Source organism: Ctenocephalides felis, unplaced genomic scaffold (assembly GCF_003426905.1).
Source record: "Ctenocephalides felis isolate EL2017-DRISC unplaced genomic scaffold, ASM342690v1 CF-g0.4_SCAFFOLD_01170, whole genome shotgun sequence".
In the NCBI taxonomy this organism is placed as follows: Eukaryota; Metazoa; Arthropoda; class Insecta; order Siphonaptera; family Pulicidae; genus Ctenocephalides; species Ctenocephalides felis.
This window is the reverse complement of record NW_020537324.1, coordinates 38279427-38303296: the sequence shown is the minus strand read 5'-3', so window position 1 is coordinate 38303296 and position 23870 is coordinate 38279427. Positions and strand designations below refer to the sequence as shown.

General features: G+C 31.1%; 1 protein-coding gene across 1 annotated transcript; it reads left to right on the top strand.

The window, feature by feature from the left end:
* Positions 1-292: 292 nt before the first annotated feature.
* On the top strand, positions 293-5968 carry LOC113367204 (succinate dehydrogenase [ubiquinone] flavoprotein subunit, mitochondrial-like). The gene is made up of 10 exons (XM_026608832.1): positions 293-340; positions 620-911; positions 2501-2750; positions 2883-3035; positions 3148-3305; positions 3400-3564; positions 4794-5023; positions 5124-5288; positions 5350-5685; positions 5768-5968. The coding sequence occupies exons 1-10, from the start codon at positions 293-295 to the stop codon at positions 5966-5968; spliced, it is 1998 nt and encodes a 665-aa protein (XP_026464617.1).
* The last annotated feature ends 17902 nt before the right edge of the window (positions 5969-23870 follow it).

Genomic DNA, 23870 nt, shown 5'->3' with positions numbered 1-23870 from the left:
TTAAGAAACCTTTGAAACGTAAAGATATATAAAAATTTTCATTTTCGATTTTTTTGCGATTACTATAACTTGCCCTACGGGAAGTTAATAATAATTTGACTTATACATTTATAAATACTTTACAGATTTTAGTATTTATCAAAATAAAGTTTGAGTTACCATAAATTTCAATCATCACTGATCATCTAGTAATGATTATTTGGAATTTGACAAATGTTTTGTTTTTATACATTTTTACTTATTCCCTTAAATGACGTTTTAAGTATATAATTAGTAAATAAATATAAGTATAATGATGGAAATTTTCAATTGCGCAAAACCATTTTTAAACTTGTATCAGGTACGTATAAGCAACAAGGCTGCGAATGTCATTTCATGTCCGCAATTTATGCAACTGTCATAAATTTTGAGCAATTTTTATGTTTTTTGGTAATAATATACATATATTATTTAACCGCTGTTAAGTTATAATAAATCTTAACTTGAATTCTTAGAAGTAAGAAAAATACTGTAAAAATTACTCGATTATTTATAAATGCAGCTATACATTTCATAAGGTTGACATAACTTATTAATTGCTAAACTTGTGATGATCAGTGTACAAGTTGATTATCTTTAGATAACTAGAGCTCGTCCTGCTTTCTTACTTACTTGCATTCGTCATGGGCACACTGGAAAAGAAGCCAATCAAGAAAAACAGAATGCCAAAACTTCTAAGAAAAAACCGGCGTCAAAAGAATATCTCGTAGTGGACCACTTTTTCGATACCGTAATTGTGGGGGCGGGAGGTGCTGGCCTAAGAGCTGCCGTTGGTCTTCTCGCCGAAGGATTTAAAGTCGCAGTTGTAACGAAATTGTTCCCAACTCGTTCTCATACGGTCGCTGCACAGGGAGGCATCAATGCGGCCATGGGTCAGTTGTAAAAATGCGCCTGGCGCGCCTTTTCGTTCACACATAAGTTATTCTAGTGGCAGTTCCAAAAATTTTATTTGGTCCACGATCTTTGGGGCAACATGATATTATTTAAGGCATTCTTTATCCTTTCTCTCTTTTGATGATTTATAATTACCCTCAACCCCCACCGAACATCACGTATATTTTGGTCCCTACTTTTCGGAGAATTAGCTTTAAATCCAGAATAAAAATAATTACCTGTAATATTTTATGATTTTTTGTCAAATCCCTTCTTCAAACCTCACCTGTATAATTACCCCTTTAGTTACCCCTTGGAAAGAAATCTTATATTAATAGAAAACTTTATGTTTTTGCCAGAAAGTCCTATTTGCTAATTTTATGTTTTCTCGTCGTTTCAAGTCGGAGTATGTGAACCGATTATTTATCTTTTGTCTTCGTTTTTCTTAAAAGCGGCTAAACCGATTTAAAAATTTAAAAAAACATGTAATGAAACTCGAAAATAATGCGTTGGTTAGTTGTTTTGAGACGATTGGCCCAGCCAATTTAATTAGATTTAGCAGCAAAATTTCTCATTCACGCTTTCGCAAAAAATCCTAAACCTATTAGTCCAGTCTTTTGGTGCAAAAAAGGCTGTTGCCGGTCTAGAAATAAAATAATTCAAATATTTTTCTGTTTTTTTGCTGATTTTTTAGCACTTCAATGGCAAAGTAGCTATAAGTAAGTAGCTTGAAGTGTTAAAAAATCAGCAAAAAAACAGAAAAATATTTGAATTATTTCATTTCTAGATCTTATTCGCTTAATTTAACATTGAAAATATTTGTTTATTAGAGAGAATGTGGTCAAGTTCAAAGTGCTGTCATATATGGAGAGATTTGATACTACGGCGAGAGCAGCAAAGACTTTGAGGCGGCCGTACTCTCAAACTATCAATTTTACAAAAAAACGGTTTTCTGAAGAATTGTAGGAAATTTTATCTAGTTTAATTCGTACATAGATACGTACATAGATACTTTTATCGTAAAATCAGCCAGAAAGGAGATATTTTAAAAAAGCTGTAGTTTGACGCCATTTTTCCAATATAGCGGCAACTTGCCGTTCAAATTTGAGGTGGCAAAGTTGATTTTCGTAAAGAGCACCTCGAAATCCATAAGGTTACCAATTTTCAGAATTCCCGGAGTACTGTACCGGCAAAACGACCAAATGACTGGACTATATTTACAAAATTTAAAAATCGTTCATCCGATATAATTTGGGAATCGTACTGATAAGTTTTTGAGAAAGATTGGTCGAGCCGTTTCTTCGAAATTAAGTGCTGAAAAAAATATTTTGCGTTTTTAATTTACCAACGATAGAGTTTGTTTTGAATGAACATTCTAAAATATTTCAAGCCCACAAAAAAAAATATGTTTGAAAAATATCAATTAAAATTGCATTGATTAGTTGTCAGCGAAAGCGAAAACTTTATTTTCGAAATAAACAATTAAAAATTTTATCTAATTATCTAAATCTCAATTTTATTAAAATTTATGCAGCTTGCCTTACGGCAAAATACCACTTACAACTAGTTCATTTATAAAATTTATTAGGAAATATGAGCTCCGACAATTGGAAATGGCACTTTTACGATACCGTGAAGGGCTCGGATTGGCTTGGTGATCAAGACGCAATACATTATATGACACGTGAAGCAAAACGGTCGATTGCGGAACTTGAACAGTATGGAATGAATTTTTCACGAACTAAAGAGGGTAAAATTTATCAACGAGCTTTTGGTGGGCAGATGAAAAATTATGGGAAAGGCGGAAAAGCGGCCAGGAGTTGCGCCTGCGCTGATAGGTATATTACTTAATACATAAATAAAATGATTATGAGTATACTTAATAAAATCACTGTTACCAAAGAATTCTATTGGTTTTTTAACAATATACAAATTATTTAAAACTTTAATTAATTGTAATGTATGTGCAGAACAGGCCATGCAATGATACATGCTCTATACGGGCAAACTTTACGGTATAACTGTCAATATTTTATTGAATACTTTGCGATGGATTTGCTAATGGAAAATGGAGAATGTAAAGGAATCATTGCGCTCTGTTTAGAAGACGGTACAATACACAGGTGTGAATTATATTATACGATATCTATATATTAGCTGATGATATTGTTTTGAATGCATTTTTTAATAACGTATATTATTTGATGACGATCCTAACAAAGTTTAGTGTTATAGATTCATCACAAAGAATACTATCATCGCGACCGGAGGGTACGGAAGGGCTTATTACAGTTGCACCTCAGCTCACACATGCACAGGCGACGGTTATGGCATGATTGCTAGAGCCGGCTTACCATGTCAGGATATGGAATTTGTACAGTTTCATCCCACAGGTTATATTAAATTATTTATTTATTTAAAATATAATAAACTAGTCGTCATGGGTCTTTCTCTATTGTTATCTCAACTGATGTTTTATTTATTTAGGTATATATGGCTCTGGATGTTTGGTAACAGAAGGTAGCAGAGGAGAAGGAGGCTATCTTATCAACAATAAAGGAGAACGATTTATGGAGAGATATGCTCCTGATGCCAAAGACTTGGCTCCTAGGGATGTTGTAGCTAGAGCGATGTCATTAGAAGTTGCACAAGGTGAATTTGAACAAAATGTTTATTATTTTGATAGATATAAAAAATGCATCGTTGATGGAAAAGTATTACACATCTATATGTGCCCATAATTATGAAAGTGGTCTAAGTCATATATTTCTTGTTTCAAGATATTTAATGAATTGCATTTGAATAAATTTAAAAATATTTTTACATTATGCGACATTTTAATTTTTAATTTTATTAGTCTTAATGGAAATTTATTATGAATATGAAATTTTGTGTGAATTTCATACGATAATATTGTTTTTAAAGTTTGAATTGACTTAGACCATTTTCAAAATTAACTGAATGTCCTATAATTGACTTAAAGTAATAAAGAACTTTGAGTTTTATTTGAAACAATAATTTTATTAGAATAATTCGTGAACATTTATTAATTATTTTTAAACGGTAATCCATTTTTATCATTATTTCGAGTATTTAAGATTCTTAAAATATTCTTGAAAAACTGGAGTGATGTACGGTAGTAAACTCATAATATCTTTATGTTTTTCTTCCGATACTGGTCTAATGCTGGTGTATAATGGAAGTAATTTAATATTTCCGTATATTTTTGGTCTTCCTCTTTTAGGTGAAAGATCCAAAACGTGAAATGTAGAATCATCTAAAAAAGTTTTATAAAACATTTTATAAGGTTCATTTTTCAAGAATCTTATCTATTGAATTTGTAGCCAAGAGACAGATCATTATCATTATCATTTCACATATTAAAATTTCAAATTTATAGTAACAATATTATATATATAAATTTATCTTAGAATTAAACCTAAGGATTTGGATTTATCTAGAATTGAACCTAGTGGTAAATTTTCATGCTGCACTCGTCGCGCCTCTGTAGCAGGAGCAGAAAATTAAAATTAAAATAATCGAAAAGCGGTCCAGTTTGCTATCTATTTATACTTGTTTATCTATGTTCAGAAACGCGTCAAAGGAGGCCACGTGTCATTTTTAAGATGTTTATATAATTTCTTAAATTTTTTGACTTAGACCACTTTCATAATTAACACTAAATGAATTCCATATAATGTTGAAATTACAACCACTATGGTTCATTTTTGACAATTTCGTAAAAATTTCATTGAATACATTTAGTTTAAACTAATGTGGTATGAAATAACTGATAAACTCATTTTTTTTAAATTTTGACTTAGACTACTTTTATAATTATGGGCACATATATCAATTATTCCATAATTTTTAATTTACAGGAAGAGGTTGCGGTCCGGATAAAGACCACCTACATTTGAAATTGTCTCACCTTCCAGTTGATCAACTTAAAACGCGACTTCCAGGACTGATGATTACTGCAATGATTTTTTCGGGAGTTGATATTACAAAAGATCCGTTGCCTGTGCAGCCAACAGTACATTTTAACATGGGTGGAATACCTACGAATTATAAGGGGCAAGTGCTGTTTCATAAAGATGGAGAAGATGTTGTAAGTACGGGGAGATATTGTACAATAAAAATAAATTGTTTTTATAAATATCTGAATTATTTTGAAAAATAAGATGACGATAAAATGAAAATGTTTGTAGATAGTATCAGGTCTATATGCAATCGGTGAAACTGCATCGACTGTGCATGGAGCAAATCGCCTAGGCGCTAATTCACTTTTGGAACTAGTTATATTCGGAAAACTGGCCGCCTGCAATATAGCTAATGAATGCCAACCCGGGACTAAAGTAGAGTTATCCTACGATGTGAGTTGTTGAAACAATTTTAAATAATGCACATTGCAAAATTTCATTTTTATGATTGTAGCGCACTGGTGAAGAATCCATATGCAACTTAGACTGCTTGCGCTGTGCCAAAGGTAAGTACCCAGCTGGCGAATTGCGCGTAATGTTGCAAAAAATTATGCAACGCTACGCGGCTGTGTTTCGTGAAGGCTGCTATCTAAAAGAAGGTATTGAGAAGTCCTCTGAGCTCTATAAATTACTCGCGGATATACAATTGTTTGACCGTACAGTTATTTGGAACTCAGATTTAGTCGATAGTTTGGAATTACAGAACTTAATGATTTGTGGCCGACAAACAATTGTAGCAGCTGCGAAAAGGAAAGAAAGTCGGGGGTCACATTCGCGTGAGGATTACAAGGTAGTATTTCAAATTGTTTCCATTTGATGTTTCATTAGTTAGGCTTTATTAATAAGCATTTTTTATTTGTGATTTCTTTCAGTGTCGTGTTGATGAATATGACTATGACAAACCGCTCCAAGGGCAAACGATGCGTCCCTTCGAGAAACATTGGCGCAAGCACACTCTAACCTACATCAACGTCGAGAGCGGCAACGTCTGCGTCGACTACCGGCCCGTGCAGGATGGCACGCTGGACGAGCGCGAATGCCCGTCCGTACCGCCTGCGACTCGATCTTATTGATATTCATCTCTAGAAAATTAATTAATTTACACTGTAAATTATTTTGTGTTGATTTTTAAGGTTTTCGATAAATTGTCATTGACTGTCAATGTATTTGTATATTAAAAATTAACATTCACTATTCAGATAAATTGTTTACACTAGTGGTGCATGGCATTGTACCTTAAGGCAAATTGCTGAAACTTCCTTAATTAAAAAATTTTAAAAACTTTAAAATTTTATGAGAATTTCAAAAAAAAAATCTTTTCTGAGGATAGGTTGAAAAAAATGAATTTTTTACGCTATTGCACTGCGTAGATGTTGTAGAGACCAATTATCGAAGGTTAAACAATATAAATCATTGTACGGGACCCTTAGAAATGTAAACAAAATTTGTGTTTATTATAAAAATCTTTATGGAATACCTAATAATTTAATTGCATATGTCTAATGATCCTTTTTTGACTGCCAAATCGCATTTTTTAACTTTTTTTCGGATCTCCGACAGCACTGAACTAGCCTTTCCAAAAATTCAATCAAAAAGTGAATTGCTACTTCTTGTACTTTTTGCTGCGTATTTTCAAAACGTCTGGGCCTGCTTCCAAAAATTGATCAGTATGTCTTCCCATCAAAATGAATCGAATATTTTTTTATTCATTCAAAACAGTTGATCCGTGCTGTCGAGCGCGAAAATGGTATCCAATTCATACAGACACACTACGTAAACACATATACACACACACATAAATCAATTTTTTCTCAAGTATACCAAAATTTTCAGAAATGTTTGAATCGTGAAAATATACAAACATTTTCATTTTCGATTTTATTACAATTAATAATAGTGGCATGGGAAAAATCGAAGCCATCGAAGTTAGATAAAATTTAATACTAAATAGTTTTCAAAAAATGTATATGATTCTCCACCATCCTGATGAATAAATCTAGAATATAAAAATTGCATTCTGTGATATGGTATACATGTTGTGCAAATAACGATATCAAAGTTTAATACACTACGAGAAATTTTTAAATTAATAAACACAGATTAAATACCTAGCACAAATGCGATAAGCTTTATTATCGAATGTAATCATAGTTGTGATTTACTGTGGTCAAAAATAACATTTGAAAACATTATATATGACTGGTATAATTATATTGCATTTCCAAATTAATTATTAGTTTTATAGAACTAATCTTTTTATAGTACAATCTACAATTCTACAGAATTTTATAAATTTATGATTTTAACGAATATAGGTTTATTAATTTACATTGTTTGTACACCAACATTTATATAATTAAATATATTTTCATCAAGGTTGTACATGTGTATTTAAATTATTCGCAGATAATAATAAAACACACTCTAAATAGTATTACACAATAATCCATTATGGATACTGATAATATATGTAACGTGTATCGCGTATTTTTAATAATCAGAGATATATATGAAAAATGTCCCATAATATACAGTAGAACCTCCTTATTCGCGACTCCTTCATTCGCGTTTTCGCTATTCGCGGCCAAAAAAATTGCGACCCGATTTCTTTCTTCGCGGCTAAAAATTTCGTTATTCGCGGATTCCAGTGTATATGAAATCCAATATCCTTTGTAAATGCCGTCTTTTTGACCTATAATTGCGTTGCGTTCGCCGTCCTCTCCGTTATCAGCGTTTTTGATCAAGTAAGCAAACAGGTAATGAATGAATCGTATATGTATGCTTTAACACTTTCCACTCGCGAATTTCGAAATCTATATGAATTTTGCCGCCGGACCGAGCGGCATCCGAGTCGAAAGGGTTAACATTGTTCGTTTCTGTGGTAAATGCTGCTATGCATGCTTTATTTCTTCATTTTTCTCATTCGTAGCAAATATTGTGATTGAGTAACACGTGCTAACAGACCTAATTGCTTGAATCACGTGATAATGATTTGTCTGAAACCGACTTGGAAGAAATGTTAAATTCACAACCCAATGAAGAAGAGGCTTCAACGTGCACTGAAAACATGACATTTAATTTAAAGAGTCTCAGTGAAGGTTTAAAGATGGCAAATGATCTGTGTGATTTTTTTATGAACATTGATCCATCTATGGAGAGAAGTATTCTCTTTAAGAGGCAAATTGCAGATGTGACTGCCGTTTATCAGCCTGAATTGGAGAAACTCTTGAAAACTACCAAGCAACAAAAAATTACAAAGTTTTTCAAATCTTTGCCTATTTCTGAACAAAAATGATCAAAATGTTTAATGTATAATATAATTAATCAAATATATAAAGTAATTAATCTAATGCATTTATAAATATAAATAAAAATATAGTTTTTTATGTATGTACTTTTCATTATTTTGACACCTTGGAACGTATACCCTATAATCCCATATAAAATGCCATCCTGTATTTGCGGATTTTTCATTATTTGCGGATTATTTGTCATCTTGGAACGTATTCCCGTAATCCCATACAAAATGCCATCCTGTATTTGCGGATTCTTTATTCGCGCCATTTTTACTGAACGCATCCCCCGCGAATAAGGAGGTTCTACTGTATATATATATAAATATATATATATATATATATATATATATAATTTTATTAATAATAATTAGAACGTTAACTAGTGTTTGATCAAAAACTATTGACATAGATCATGGTAGATGAAAAAATGCTCAAAATTAATATTGTCCCATTAGATATGTAATCATGAAAAAACTGATTACAAAACTTGACCCTGAAAATGCTATCGCTAACATAATAGTGATTACAACTATGTAACTTTATTATCTATAAGTAATTGCTTTGCTTCAATTTATTTTGAAATTTGATTAAAGAAATAATTATTTTATTGAACTAAAATAATGTGTATAGCAATTTCAAATATACTGAATTACTTCACTACAATATGTGCAGTTATTCTTCATAGTTTTTGTACAATAGCTAATGTTTCCAGATTTTAACGGAGTTCAAATTAGTTTGCCACTGTATATAGTTCCTGAAAGTTTTATCTAGTATTTCTTATGCCATAATTGATTTCATATAGTAATTAATTCTTTTTATCTGATATCACTTAATAAACTTATTGTGAAGAAAGACCAGTACTTGAATAGTCCTATATTTTGGAAAGATGTAATAATTATAATGGGAAATCTAGTTAACTTCCCGAAGGAGGAGTTTGTTTTCCTAAAAAAATCCGATTCGTTATTTTTGTTTTCTCGACGTTTCAAGCCATTCTGAATCGAATGAGACCAAATTTGGAAAAAGTATGTGTGTGTGTGAACAGATTTTTACTATCGTTTGTACGACGATCTGCCGAGCCGTTTCCTTTTATTTTTTAAAAAAGCGTTAAACCCTTCGTCCACATTTAAGCTCATACTACTGAATCGATTTTAAAAAAACAAAAACTGTTCGAAGGATATTAGTTGGGATTGATACTGATTGATATTAAAAATCTACGGAGCCGTTATCTTGTAATTAACTGTTGAAAAATAATAAGCCAATTTTCATAGAACTTTGTTTGGCGATATATATCATGGTCTTATAGAACATACTGAAATATTACGGCCTTACGACAAGTAGCTTAATTTTGAAAATTCATCAAAGTTTGAGAAAATGAGTAGTTTTTTTGACGTCTATTAAAATTGAAATTAGACCATTTACTTGGTATAATGATAGAGTACCTATGGTCTTAATGAAAATTAAAGTCCTACGGAAACTGGTTCAATTATAAAAATTATAGATTTTTGAAAATTTGCTTTTAGAAAATACTTCGAGTTAACGTGTTCGTTCGTTTTCCATTATGTGTAATAAATCCACTCGGAATACTTTTAATCACTTATAAATTAATTTATTTTTGAAGTAAAACTTCTTTAGGCGCGATATGGGTGTAAAAATTTCTTTAGGCTACACGGGTGTAAATCCGTACAAATGCAACGAAAACGCCAACGTGTAGTTGAACACTACGACGCCGTAAGCGCTGATGTCGCGAGTATCCACTCCCGTCATGTCATGCGTAAGTCGAGCGCTAAACCCTATATGAACTTGCATTAATTGAATCACGTTTTTTTTACAAAAGAAGAGGTTGCTGTATTATGTCATCATGGAATAAGACTTTTCTTAGAGAATAAATGTGCCATGGAATATAATAAATTTATATTGAATCTCGTTGAAGACAAAATGATATCTACTGCCACGGATATTTATGTAGGTTGCCATGCGACAGATCAACAATCATACATTCGTCAGCAGTTTCAAAAAAATCGGTTATTGATACCGGGGCTTTGCCGTATGAAATAATTTTAGTTCTGAATAAATTTTACATAATAACAACTAATATTGATGTAAGTGATGGCTTAGCTAATGGTTGTGTGGGAAAATTAGTGTACATAGAACGTGGCGATAATGATGAACTTCTACGTTTATGGTTTGAATTTCCCGGTAAGATAGGTAACAAAATTAGGAAGAAAGCTTCACATCATATTCAAACTCTTAATATCAGTAGGACAGCTGTGCCGATGCTCAGGAGATCTTATTATTATTGATGTTATATGATTATTAAAGATGATTTTTAAAATTCAAATATGATGCTTTTTTTATTTTTATCTTAATTGCCTACTCATACAATATTAAAAGTTTTACTTCAATCGCGTGTGATCCTTACGCGCACTCTTTTTTTTTGTAATTTTGGGTAAAATGGCAGCCAAATACCAGAAGAGGTACACATCCGGCATTGCATGCTCTTTGAGTTTCGCAAGGGAAATAACGCAACAGTTTGCTACCAAAAACATTTGCGATGTTTATCCAAATGCACTGGACATTCGTAAATGCCAAAGGTGGTTTTCCAAGTTCAAATCGGGTAATTTTGATCTTTCCGACTCGTATCGATCAGAAGACCATCAGCGTTAGACAACGACGTGTTAAGGGCGGAAGTGGAAGCAAATCCGTGTCAGACGATCGAGGAATTGTCAAACAGTCTCAACCAACCTTGGTCGACCATCCAAGAACATTTGAAGCAGATTGGGGGAAGTAAGCAGAGCAGGTGTTTGGGTCCCGCATAATCTGTCCGAACAGAATAATGCTAACCGATCAATCACATGCAACTTATTGCTTCAACGACACAACACAGAAGCGTTTTGCCTCATCCACCATATTCGCCCGATGTTGCACCATCAGATTTCCACTTATTCCGAGGGCTGCAACACTTTTTAAGTGGCAAAACATTTGCAAATTTGGATGATATTCAAAATGCCATCTCTAGATATTTTGCCGAAAAACCAATTAATTTTTATCGATCAGGTATTGAAAATTTACTCACTGGATGGCAAAAGGTTATTGACAATGATGGGGAATACATCATTGATTAAAAATAAAGACTCGTTAAAAATGTATGTGTTTGTAGTTTAGCGTAAGAAAACGACATTACTTTCCGGTCCCCCTAATACTTAAAAACAGCATTAAAATCGTTTGCACCATTTTCTTTGTTGACCTGTGTTATATTATGTAGTATATTAAAATCCATGTAATCAATTAAATTTATTAATATTGCAGACGCGCCAAAGGAAATATGAATACTACCAATGTCCTTTGTTCAGTAGTGATTTTTGAATAAAGTGATCAATATTCAATATTAATAATTCAATAATGATTTCTTGAAATAAAGTGATCTTTGAATTTTGAAGGAAAAGTTATAGTAATTTATTTAGTAAGTTATTGTATTTATAATTATATTAAGAGTATGGTAAGTTATAGTAATTTGCAGAAACTAAAAAATTAGTAAATTTGTGTAATGTGTAAGAACGTGGTGTATGAGTGGTATAGACAATGTGGCAATATAGAAACAATAACATTACAGTCCAAACGTTAATTTTAAAAATAATTTAGAAGGGATCTTTCTGGCTTATTATGGTTTTTATTATTTTTCTTTCACACAAAAATTGACAGAGTTATGAATGTTTAAAGACTACTGCGCACATGATTTTCGTTAAAATGTATATTTTAGGAGATATTTGCAAAAAAAACGAAGAAAAACGCCAAAATTATATGAAAATTTAGTGGCCAGTAACTTGAAAAGTATTAGTTTTTTTGAAAAATTATAAGATACATTTTTTTCTTATAATTAGTTCTTCTATCGATTTCCGGCGTTATTTTGAAAAAATGTAAGTACACAATTGAGAAGGGGAGTCATCCCCCCGGGGGATTATGGCGCAACCCGCAATTGTTTCCACTTTTAAACTTGAGGGTAAGATGAACAGTAAAAAAATTCAGAGGTTACACCCTTTTTTTCCTCTCCGTTTACTGCACTATAACTTGCATCCATAAGAGTAAGGTATAGTGTTCGGTTGTTCTTCGTGCTGAGGGGGCACTTCTGTTTCAAGAGAGGTTTTATGGAATTATATCAATATTATTTAATTAAAGCGATGCAGTAGAGGAAACTAGGTGCTGTCGTGACACTTTTTTTGATGAACCATAAATTTGTTAATTTATGATTTAGCTGGGAGTAAATTAAAATGGTAATTTGATTATTAAATCAAATCATACAAAAAGGGCCACATTTCAGGGACGGTTGTGACAGTGTTTGGGGTTAGTAGTGGCAGACATAAAAATAGATTGAAGACAATGGGTATAAACACCAAAATGGTTTATAACGATATTTATTCTCGTTAATAACTATGATATGTAATAATATATAACACAACACAACATAAACATTTGAACAAAGCTTATGAATAAAATATGACAATAACAAAACATAATATATATATAACAAAGTTAATAAGAATTCTTTGTGAAATCTTTTTTTTCTTATGTTGAATTTTCCTTTTTCTTTATATTTCGTGTTTCGTATTAGCTGAGTTAGATTTTTTATCTGTTAATCTTTACCCGAAAAAGACAAAAATACACGTCACAACAACCGTACCCCAAAACTTGTCATAACCGTGCCCAACGCACACTTTTGAGAACAAATCATCATTATGACTGAGCTAAATTATCTATGCAAAAATAATTGAAACTACTAATGTTTAATTTGCAACAAAATAACACAAAAAGTTATATATTTGTATGCAATTAACAGTTATGTATAAAAGAATTCTAACATGAAAACTTACTTTTGACTCTTTAAAAGTAATGCGGTCTAAAGATCAAAGCAATAATGGGAATTCGAAAAATCATTCTTCATCTTTCTTCCTTTGAACTCTATCTCAAAATCAGTATAGTTTAGCGAATCAGTTTAATTTATTACTACTGTCACTACCGTTTCCTGGCACAATCGCAGCCAGTCTTAGCCGTACCTCATTTTAATTATACTTAACGTAACGTAAAAGTAAAAATTATGTCCAGGAATTGAAAACTAAACAATAGTGATGATCAAAACCAGAAAAACTAACAACGAAAAAAAAATTCGTTAAAAAATTGACAATTAATTAACACTTAATTAATATAAACTAAAAGAGGTAATACCTTAGAGGTAAATTAGAAAATAGCCAATGTACCAGATTACAAAGTCAATAAACAATAAAAAAAATGCGGACACACAAAACACATACACACACATAAATTTTTTTGAGGTATACCAAAATGTTCAGAAACCATGTCAGAAGATCATCCCAATGATAGTTGGATTCCACACCATCAGTTTGGCTTCAGAAAAGACCACTCTACAATTCAACAATGCAACAGAACGGTCTCTCGTATTCTTGAAGCCATGAATAGAAAGGAACACAGCGTAGCCGTATTCTTAGATGTCAGCCAAGCTTTTGATAAGGTTTGGCACTCAGGACAACTATTTAAAATCAAAACAACTTTTCCAAACTACTTCAAAATATTAAACTCATATTTGCTTAATAGAAATTTAGAATCAAAATTAAGGATATGACTTCGAGCATTAGAAATATAGAATGCGGAGTACCACAGGGCAGTGTGCTAAGCCCAGAACTTTATCTCCTTTCTACAAGCGATAAGCCCACAGATGATCTTTTAACCATATGCACTTATGCCAATGACATAACAATAATTTCATGCAATTCTAATCTAACAACAGCAACTTGTCAGTTACAAAATTATTTATCTAGTCTCGAAAAATGGTTTTTAGAATGGAATATCAAAATCAATATCGAAAAATCTCAACATATAATTGTTTCACTAAAACACCACAACAGTCCACTTTATCATCATGAACAATTCATTAATTCCTCTATGCAATTCTGTCAAATATTTAGGTATGCACATTTATTTGAAACTGACATGGAGAACGCACATTGAATATAAAAAGAAACAAATCCAACTGAAAATAGAAGATTTTTACTGGCTTTTTGGGAGGAAATCTGAAATCTCTCTGGATAACAAGGTACTTCTGTACAAAACTATCATATTCGTAGTACAAAACTATCATTTGGACTTATGGAATCGAACTATGGGATTGCTCTTTTAAATCAATACATCATTCAAAAGTGCCAGAACAAAGTTCTGCGTATCCTAACTAATGCGCCTTGGTATATTTCGAACTTTTGCCTACATAAATATTTGAAAATCTCAACAGGCAACGAAATGATCAAGATTAGAAGTTCATCTTTCAACAATAAATCAATCCAGCATACAAATCCTACTATCCAAGCGATTCACAGACTGTTGAGAAGATTAAGCAAAAAATGGCCTTCCGATCTACCAAACACCTAGCCCAATGTCTGCTCGCGCCCTGACTTAGTACGCGGCATACATCATCATTATGTTATTATTTTTGTATTACTGTTTTTATTAACTTCCCGTAGGGTAAGTTATAGTAATCGCAAAAAAATCGAAAATGAAAATTTTTATATATCTTTACGTTTCAGAGGTTTCTGAACATTTGGCATACCTTAGAAAAAATGGATGTATGTGTGTGTGTGTGTGTGTGTGTGTATGTATGTGTGTGTATGTATGTGCGGATACAAATTTTCGTCGACGATTTCGGGAACACGGATCAACCGATTTGAATAATTCAAAAAACATTCGATTCGTATTGATAAGGAGACGTGCTGATTAGTTTTTGGCGAAAGCAGGTCTAGCCGTTCCGAAGATTTTAGTTTTTAAGACAACGGAGCGTCCGATTTTAATAATTCAAAAAACATTTTACTTGTATTGACAAGGTGAAGAATTGAACAAATTTTCATGAAGGCAGGTCTAGCGGTTTCGGAGATCTAACAAAAAAAGTAAAAAAAAAAATGCCATTTCGCGGTCAAAAATGGTCATTAGACATATGCACATCAAATTATCAGATATTTTATAGAGATTTTAACAATAAGTATGAATTTTGTTTACATTCCTATGGGTTCCGTACCAATGTTTATCCGTTAGACAGCGACGCGGCGCTTACGCGCTTTATATTTTGTTTCTATGCAGTTGCGGCAGTACGATTGCTTTGAAAAAAAGTTCAGATCTTCCAAAATATGTCAAAATTAAAAAAACATTTTTTTTTCAAAAAAAAAAAAAATTTAAAAATTTTTTTTCAGAATTTTTTTTTTTAAAAAAATTTTTTTTTCAAGAAAAAGTATTTCTTTGTCCAATTTATAGTTTCTCAAAAATCTTATTTTTGCAAAGTAAAATTTTTTCAAAAATGTTAATCGTTTTTAAAAAAATAATAATTTTTGGTACGGGAAGTTCCAGCAATTTGCCTTAAGGCACGATGCCCTAATTGCCTTAAGACAGAATTCCACTTACAGCTAGTTTTATTTTTATTTCAACTTTTTTAATTTATATTCAATTTAATGTATTTTTTTGTGTTTTTCTTTTTTTTGCACATATCAATTTTGTAAATAAGACATTATAGTCTTGATCAACAAAAATAAATTATAAGACAAAAAACGGTTTCGTTTCGGAGATACAGAAGAAAATGTAAAAAAAAGATATTTGGCGGTCTAACTTGATCATTAGATATATGCACATCAAATTATCAGATATTCTATAGAGATTGCTATTAATCATGGATCAATATTTATTGATTATTTCTTTTGCTCGAATATTGAGTTCTGATACGGGAAGTTCCAGAAATGTGCCTTAAGACACGATGCCAAGCACTACTAGTTAATTTTAATTTTGAACAAATATATCGAGTTGAGTGCGTTCACAACAAATATCCAAGTGAAGAAATGGAAAGTTCGAAGGTTGTTTACTATGGTAAATCTATGTTATAGATAAAACGTATCCATAAGATAATGCCTTAAGAAATAAGCTAAGGATGAAAAAAGATATAGTATAGGGAGAGCCATCAAACAAACAGCTACCAAACTATATTCAGTAATTAATTATCAAGTTACCAGCTAATTAATAATTAATTAATCATTACAAATTAATCATTGTAGAAATATATTATATTAAAATTTGTCATCTGGTCCCTTTTATCTCATAGGCGGTGTAAAAAAAAAGACAGCCAGATGGCAAAAAGGTCCACTATTTAATTTTTAATTTTAAAAAAGTTTAATAAAATAATAACTACATTAATCAATACGATGCAATTTAATTATTTGTTTGCACAACAAAATTAAAAATTATATATTATCAAAACAATCAATTATATATTATCGAAGCACGAATAATTTATTCTGTTCAATTTATAATTGCCCCGGATGCCATCGTTCTCTCAAAATCTTCTATCAAAACGGATATCTCCCGGTTAATAGAAATGGAGTGTTATTTAACCCCTCGCGATGAAAATTTTGGTTCAAAAATGAATATAACGAGCCGGGCTCGTGAAAAAATAGACGGCGCACATCCCACATGTAAACATCACAACACTTTGACCCAAGTATCGATCATTTAAATCGGTTGACCCGAATTCGTGGAAAAAAATTGTATCCGCACAGACACACATACATCCATTATTTATACGTTATGCCAAAATGTTCAGTAACACCTGAAATGTAAAGATATGCAAAATTTTATTATATTAAATCCTACGAAATGTTAAACTTCAAAATAACAACACACTTTATGAAACGAAATAAATAACGTATTCATAAGAATTATATGCAATTATCTAAAACTAAACAACAACGCTAAAAACCAAAAAAACTTTTGTTTTTAATATTGATAAACGGCTGTTTATCTCGTGATAATATTGTCGCCCGATGAAAGACGATGTTTAGTTACATATCTTCTACTTTCAAGTAAATAGTATAGTTAAAAAAGATGGTGGACCTTTTTACCCGTGGATCTCTAAGCCCCGCACTACCCTAACAGAAAATATGGAAAATGTTTTACAAAAATCCATTATCTTATTTTCATATGGTATTATATTCATGTAACCTTAAGATAGATAATTTTGAATACTTGGTCCGATTATTAGAGGCATTCTATATAATTAATTGTTAAAACTATAAAACACTATAATAGTATAAACAACTATAACAAACTATAATAATTTCACAAAAGTCACTTTTTTAAGTCAATCAGCTTATGCGGCCTCTTTCATTTCTGCCTAATTTAAGTGTGGCCTCTAATGGCAAAAAGGTTCCCCACCTCTGGTCTATCCCCTATAATAAGAGTAAAATTTGATGTGCATATGTATAATGATCATTTTTGACCGCCAAATGGCATTTTCTTTTATTTTTTTCATTAGATCTCCGAAACCGCTAGACCTGCCTTCATAAAAATTTGATCAATTCTTCATCTTGTCAATACAAGTAAAATGTTTTCTGAATTATTAAAATCGGACGCTCCGTTCTCTTAAAAACTGAGTTACCATTTTTGGCACTTTTTGCCCCGTATCTTCGGAACGGCTAGACCTGCCTTCGCCAAAAACTAATCAGCACCTCTCCTTATCAATACGAATCGAATGTTTTTTGAATTATCCAAATCGGTTGATCGGTGTCCCGAAATCGTCGACGAAAATTTGTATCCACACACACACATACACACATACATCCATAAAAGATGAGTATAATGTTTATGAATTATCATATTGATTATAACAAGTTAAAGAATTATATCATTTTAGATCCTCCCCCCACGAAGTAATGCCTGTTTCCGTGGGGACCAGAGGCAAGGGTAAAGCGGAGGTTTTAGTCGGTATTATACCAGGGCGGTATCGAGTCCGACATATCCAGACAGAAGACCAGTCTGGGATGCATAAAGGCATTTCCTTCGCTATAAAAAAAAAACATACAACCATTTTTTCTAAGGTATGCCAAAATGTTCAGAAGGTTTTGAAACGTAAAGATATATAAAAAATTTCATTTTCGATTTTTTGCGATTACTATAACTTGCCCTACGGGAAGTTAATAAATACTGTAACTTATATATGTTTACAGAAAAGTAAATAAACAAAACTCAATCAATCAAATTTAAAGTGAAGGATATTGTCTAATATTTATAAGAAATATATAAACTGAATTACAAAGTTAAAATTATTTATTAAGTATATAAGTGAGCATTTGAACATTAGGCAGAATTCAAATTAAAATCCACGTAGAAAGTTTTTTGAATCATTCAAATCGGATGCTTAGTTTTTTCAAAAACAGATATTTTCTGCACATTTTTCTTGGCATCTCCAAAACGATTGGATCTGCATTTGCGAAAAACTAAGCACCACTTCTCCTCGTCATTACAAATTGAATTTTTTGGATCAATCAAATCGGATGTTCCATTCTCTCAAAAACTCGATTTCTATTTTGAAGTTTTTTGGATCAATCAAATCGGATGTTCCATTCTCTCAAAAACTCGATTTCTATTTTCTATACCCTTTGATTCGTATCTCCGCAACGGCTGGACTAATTAGCACATCTCCCTATCAATAAAAATCGAATGCTTTTTTAACCATTCAAATTGGTTCATCCGTGCGCGCCCGAAAACGTGAACGAAAACATGCGGAAACAAAAGAGACACTTCCATTTTTTCTGAGATATGCCAAAATGTTCAGAAACCTTCAAAACGTGAAGAAATGCAAAAAAATTCATTTTCGATTTTCGGCCCATTACTGTAACTTACCCTACGGAAGTTAATAATTATGAAATGAATAAGTCGCTTTTTACAACTATATATAAGTAAACTAAAAATTTTTAGCACTTTATTACAAGAAAACGGCCCGACCGATCTTTACCAAAAACTAATTTTTCCAAAACCCGAAATTCTATAAATTAACCGTTAACACCTTAGATCGCAAAATCCATTTCTTGCGCTGATTTCAATGATATAAGAAAAATATTAAATTTTTTAGTTCAAATAAATATATAACAATAAGATAGAATATACCTACCAAATTTCTTTATATATTATAAATAAAATCTTAGAATTAAATATATTAAGAACGGCAATGGAATGTATTATTATCTAATAAAAAACTTTTTATATAGTACAAAAAATTGATTCTACTGGGAAAATACATACATACATAAAGTTTTCCACATTTTATTCATATGAATAAAAAAAATTATTTTTAATTCGTGTTTTTTCCTTCAAAAATACAATATAATATATAATATAATATTGATTTTGTTTTAAAAGTTGTCCGTTTTTAATTGCACCTCAAAAAATATGAATCATTGGTTTGGAATTTAATTTCACTTATGAAATCCACATTGCACGACCCTTTCTCGTATCTGCATTATTGTAAATGTAGACGTATATTCCAAGATTAAAGGCCATATTTCAGGTTAAAATTAGATTCTAATATAATGTAAATCGTGAATAATTGTTATAACTGCTATTGGTCTACATTTGAACAATATTTTGAGCTATATATTTTGAGGTACCGTTTTTGGCACTTTTTGCCCCATATCTTCGGAACGGCTAGACCTACCTTCGCCAAAAACTAATCAGCACGTCTCCTTATCAATACGGATCGAATGTTTCTTAATTATTCAAATTGCGTTCCCGAAATCGTCGACGAAAATTTGTATCCGCACACACATACATACACGCGCACACACACACACACACACACACACATACATCCATTTTTTCTAAGGTATGCCAAAATATTCAGAAACCTCTGAAACTTAAAGATATATAAAAATTTTCATTTTCGATTTTTTTGCGATTACTATAACTTACCCTACGGGAAGTTAAAAAACATTTTACTTGTAATGACGAAATGAATATTTGATAAAATTTTTCGTAAGGCAGGTCCAGCGGTTTTCGAGATACAGAAGAAAAAGTAAAAAAAAAATACATTTGGCGGTATAAAAAGGAACATTAGACGCATTCACATCAAATTATCATATATTTGATAAAAAATTTAAAAATGAGTAATAATTTATTTTGTTGGGTTCCGTACCAAGGTTTTTAAATTTTAAGGTTTACATATACGGTTCAAGCTAATTTTAAAATTTTCAGAAAAATTTTTTTTTCAAAATTTTCCAAAATATACAGATTTATACTTCAAATATGTTTCAAAATGTATATATTTCAAATGCGTTATTCTGATCGTAAGAAATATATCCTCAGATGGATTTATTCGGCATCTCTCGCTAATGTAAACTTTCTCAAGTGCTTTGAGTGATAAGATCGTCACTGTATATTTTATGACCGATAAAATATATAGTATTATAATTATCTGTTTACTTAATTCTGGTACCGAAAGCTTCAGCAATTTGCCTTAAGGCACGATGCCATACACCATTAGTTTAATATTATTACTCTGAAGGTAGACTGAGTAGCTCCAAACTAAATTCTAATAGGTTAATTCTAATTGGATTTAATAACACATAGCAAAGTATGTAAAAAAAAGATAATATAAACACTATAAAAATATTTGATTCAATGTATATTCGCCTAAGTAAGAAAAAAAGGCCCAAATTAATACTTTGTTGACTCAGAAAATTATAAAATGTTTGTGAATCTACAATTAACATCTAATCTACATTTAACTCAAATATTGCAATAACAATTATTTTTTTTAATATACTAACATACCTTAGTTAGAATAGTTAAAAAGAAATTTGCATTGGAAAACTTATTTAGTATGACTTAATAACTTTTATATAATACTTATTTAAAATATGTAAAATAGTTTGTGATATAATTAATTTTATATTGTCTAGTTGTAATTGTATAAGCAAACTCAAACATGGAACTAAGTTAAATTTGCTTTTAAAAAGATTTCACGAATACTCCATTTAATAACAGAAAAATTTAGTTTTTGATTATAAAATGTAAAAGAATCTGCTATGGAAATCTTGTACTGTCTGAATCCTAACTCATAATATTGAAATACCAAATTATTGCCAAACTTTAAGTAGGCAATAAAATCATTTTAGAGAAAAAATAAATTGTACTTACAGATCAATTAGAAGTTTTATATGCCACCTGTTAAAATTATTAAAGTATAATTCTTAAATAAAAAATATTATATTGCAATTGAAATGTTTTATTGAAAAGTAAAATATTTTTTTGAATAAGACAAAAATGGTTAAGTTTTGAGATAAAAATATTATTTTATTTTATTGTGTTGAATGTTACATTTAATATTTTGATGTCTAATCTAGTAAACAAAATGAGCGCCATAAGAAGAAACGAAAAGTATTTTTGTTTGATGTAATAAAGAAAAATTTTGATTGATTACAGATGAACTTCAAATACGTTGAGACTCTTTGTTGCTTCTTACGATTTGGAAGTATGAAATTGAAACTTAACTCTTTATAAAATCAGACTTATAACTCGTTTAGACGTTAAAATCACATATTTGTGCCATAAACATAGTTTTTAGTACTAACTTTATTTGATACACTTTTTTTCAAAAATGTTTCTAAATTCCAAAACACTCTAAAAGTTAAATATTATAACAGTAACAGACAATTCTAATTATATTAATCTAACAACTATGCACAGAAAAATAGCTTCTTATTTTTGTATAATGTTCATTAGTCAAAAATACGAGGCGTGGTAGAACAGTAAATTCTTTAGCTACATTTTTCATTATTTTCATAAAACCTTTTTTAAAAGTAAAATGATTCCCAGGAAAGATATCCAAAATTAGAAGAAAATACCTAAATAAAATAAAAAAAATTAGTTAATAAAATGGTTAAATATTAAGTTAATTCTAACATTAATGAAAATAAAAGTTCCTGGATCCAATAAATTGATTACAACCGAAAGAAGTAGGATGACTGGACAACATAATTAATATGACACCATTTCAGAAAAAAAATATTCCTAGTCCAAAAAGCTTGATATTCCAAATTGGTTTGTGTGAAAAATAGTGCAAGTGACTGAAATCATAAAAAAATTATTAATTATTATAATATAAAGACTAAAAACTATGAATTTCTTGCCAATTTTCAATGCCTTTGAAATGCAAATATACACCCATTATCTATAAAATACAAATTCAACATATATATATATATATATATATATATATATATATATATATATATATATATATATATATTCTTTCCGTATTTTCGGGAATTTGGCATTCATTGGATCACAAATAGATTTACTTCAAATAGCTTTAACAATTTCTTTTGCTTTTTGAAATTATAATTGACATCTGGTAATATATTTCTGAAAATTCATGATAGAATCTGCTGATGGCTGTTGTATGTAGGTTGCATCCGCAGAATGCACATACATATGTTAAAAGAAAATGTCGCTTGAGCACAATACTCGTTTTTAGCATTACTGTCAAACATTTATTACTCTATTTTATTCATGTTTAAATTACTGTTACAGTCATAATTTACCTCTTGGATTGTCCCGAACAAGTTAGACTTATTGCCCATTAAATAAGCTATTGTAAAAATTTTGCTTATTATGGGCGTATGATCTATATTATATACCACTGCTCACAGAACAACTGCACTACACTTAAATCACCAACTGAATTTATAAAACTGAACAGCACTACATAGAAACAGTATAACTTAAATAAAATCGAGCTAATTGATATAAAGTATGAAAAAACTATTTATGGAAACAATGACCATAAAACCATTACACAAACTTAACGACGTTCATTGCTGGGTCATATTACGACGTAAGGTATCTGAAAAGCAATATTTAGCCATAGACATTCCACAGCAAGCAGAGTAACAGATGGGACCATCCGAATGATGTGGAGAATCCATAGATATCATATTTGTGATTCAGCCCATAGATAAGTAAACATAACTGTCTATAGACTAAAATCCACATTTTTTTTGAATAAAATTAATGCTTTACTGGTTAAAAAAAAAACTGGTGGTATATAGCATCGTGCTTTAATGCAAATTGCGGAAACTTTCCGTACCGTAATTTGAATCATTCAAATCGGACGCTTAGTTCTCTCAAAAACTGCAAATTTTTGCACATTTAGCCTTGTATCTTCTAAATGGCTGGACCTGCCTTTGCCAAAAACTAATCACCTCTTCTCCCAATCATTACAAAGTGAATGTTTTTTTAGATCATTCAAATCGGATACTCCGTTCTCTCAAAAACTCGATTTGTATTTTCTGCACTCTTTGCTCCGTATTTCTGTAACGGCTGGTCCAGCCTTTGCCAAAAATAGGGTCTGTTTGCAGTGGCAGTTTGTGACGATCCACAACTCTTCCAAACTCATTCTGATTTGTTACACTGCGCATGCACCGTCTCATGACTGTTTCCAACGATTGACAGGACGGTTTACATCGAACACGACCTAACCTTCACAACCGTTTAGTATAATTCGTTTTGTTTTTATGTTTGTTTGCGCAGTTGAATATTGATCTAAAGCCGCCACAGACGTAACTGTATAACTGCGCAACCTGCGACTTGCACACGTATTCTGTAGCGTCTGTGGCGTGTTTTTTGCGCAACTGGACAGACTGGTGCAAGCGAGTAGGCATGAGCACTTTTCGATTATTTTAATTGCGCAATCGTTCAAGTCGGCAAGTTCATTCGTTGGCCGCGTGTGGCAGCACAAGTCTCGTTTCTATTTTACTTTGTAGCGAATTCATAATACAGATTATGAAGTTATCGACAATTAAAAGTT